The 1,055-nt window shown below is 42.3% G+C and overlaps 1 protein-coding gene across 1 annotated transcript; it reads right to left on the bottom strand.

Moving 5' to 3' along the window:
- LOC110739046 lies at nucleotides 1-1,055 on the bottom strand. The gene is made up of 2 exons (XM_021919498.1): nucleotides 420-1,055; nucleotides 1-354 (listed from the first exon to the last, which is right to left on the bottom strand). The coding sequence occupies exons 1-2, from the start codon at nucleotides 1,053-1,055 to the stop codon at nucleotides 1-3; spliced, it is 990 nt and encodes a 329-aa protein (XP_021775190.1).

Below are 1,055 nucleotides of genomic sequence, written 5' to 3'. Positions count from 1 at the left end.
TCAACCATTGGATCTTGAAGGCTTCATCATTACCCTTCCCAATCGATCCAACTCCTCATTCACAACATCAACCCTATAGCATTTTTCAACCATGGGGGTCTTAGGCAACTTAGAAAACTCAAAGACAATCTTTTCATCGGCAAACTCACATGTAATGGTGTTGTTCTTGCAATTGATCACCGCCCCCAAAGTCTTAAGAGCTTCACGACCCAAAATCAAAGGAGTATCAACATCTTCTTCCATATCCATCACTACAAAGTAACAAGGCACATAAATATGCCCAACTTGAATAGGAACATCTTCCAGTTCACCACAAGACAACTTCACTGAACGGTCGGCTATTGGATAATCTTCCTTGTAGGGATCATTTCAATGTTAAGCTTTTGAGCAATGGATAGAGGAATCAAACTAACACTTACTCCAAGATCGGCTAAGGTGCCCCTAGCTTCCATATTCCCAATCTTTACTGGCAAAGTGAAACTTCCCGGATCCTTTTGCTTCTTGGGCATCTTATGTTGAACAAGTGCACTCACTTGATGGGGAAGAGTGATGAGCTCATCATTAAGCTTCCTCTTATTGGTGAGAATATCCTTGAGGAACTTGGAGTATGAAGGTATTTGTGTGACAACTTCGATGAAAGGTAGGTTGATGTGCAAATTTTTCATCACACTAAGGAACTTTGCAAACTTATCATTCAACTTCCTTTCCGCAAGTCGACCAGGAAATGGAACCGGCCCATCAAGATTCCTAGCTTCACTGGGAGTCGAAGTTGTATTCTCATGTTTAAGCTTCTTCTTCTCCATACTTATCTCTTTCTCAAAAACCTTCTCTTCTTCAACTTCCTTGTCTTCACCCACACTCTCTTCTCCTTCCTTCTTTTCCTCACTATCCCCCTTCTTGGGGCCCTCAAAGGATGTACCCGATCTCAATGTGATTGCCTCGCAATAGTCGGGTTTCACAATGTTGGAAGGGTTAGTTTGTGATTGTTTGGGTAAAGTAGAAGGTGAGTTGAAAGGGGCTCTCTCGGCCAATTGAGCTAGTTGTGAATCAACCAT

This window comes from Chenopodium quinoa, unplaced genomic scaffold (assembly GCF_001683475.1).
Source record: "Chenopodium quinoa cultivar QQ74 unplaced genomic scaffold, ASM168347v1, whole genome shotgun sequence".
NCBI lineage: Eukaryota > Viridiplantae > Streptophyta > Magnoliopsida > Caryophyllales > Amaranthaceae > Chenopodium > Chenopodium quinoa.
Note: the sequence above shows the minus strand (reverse complement) of the source record. Positions and strands in the feature narration are given on the sequence as shown.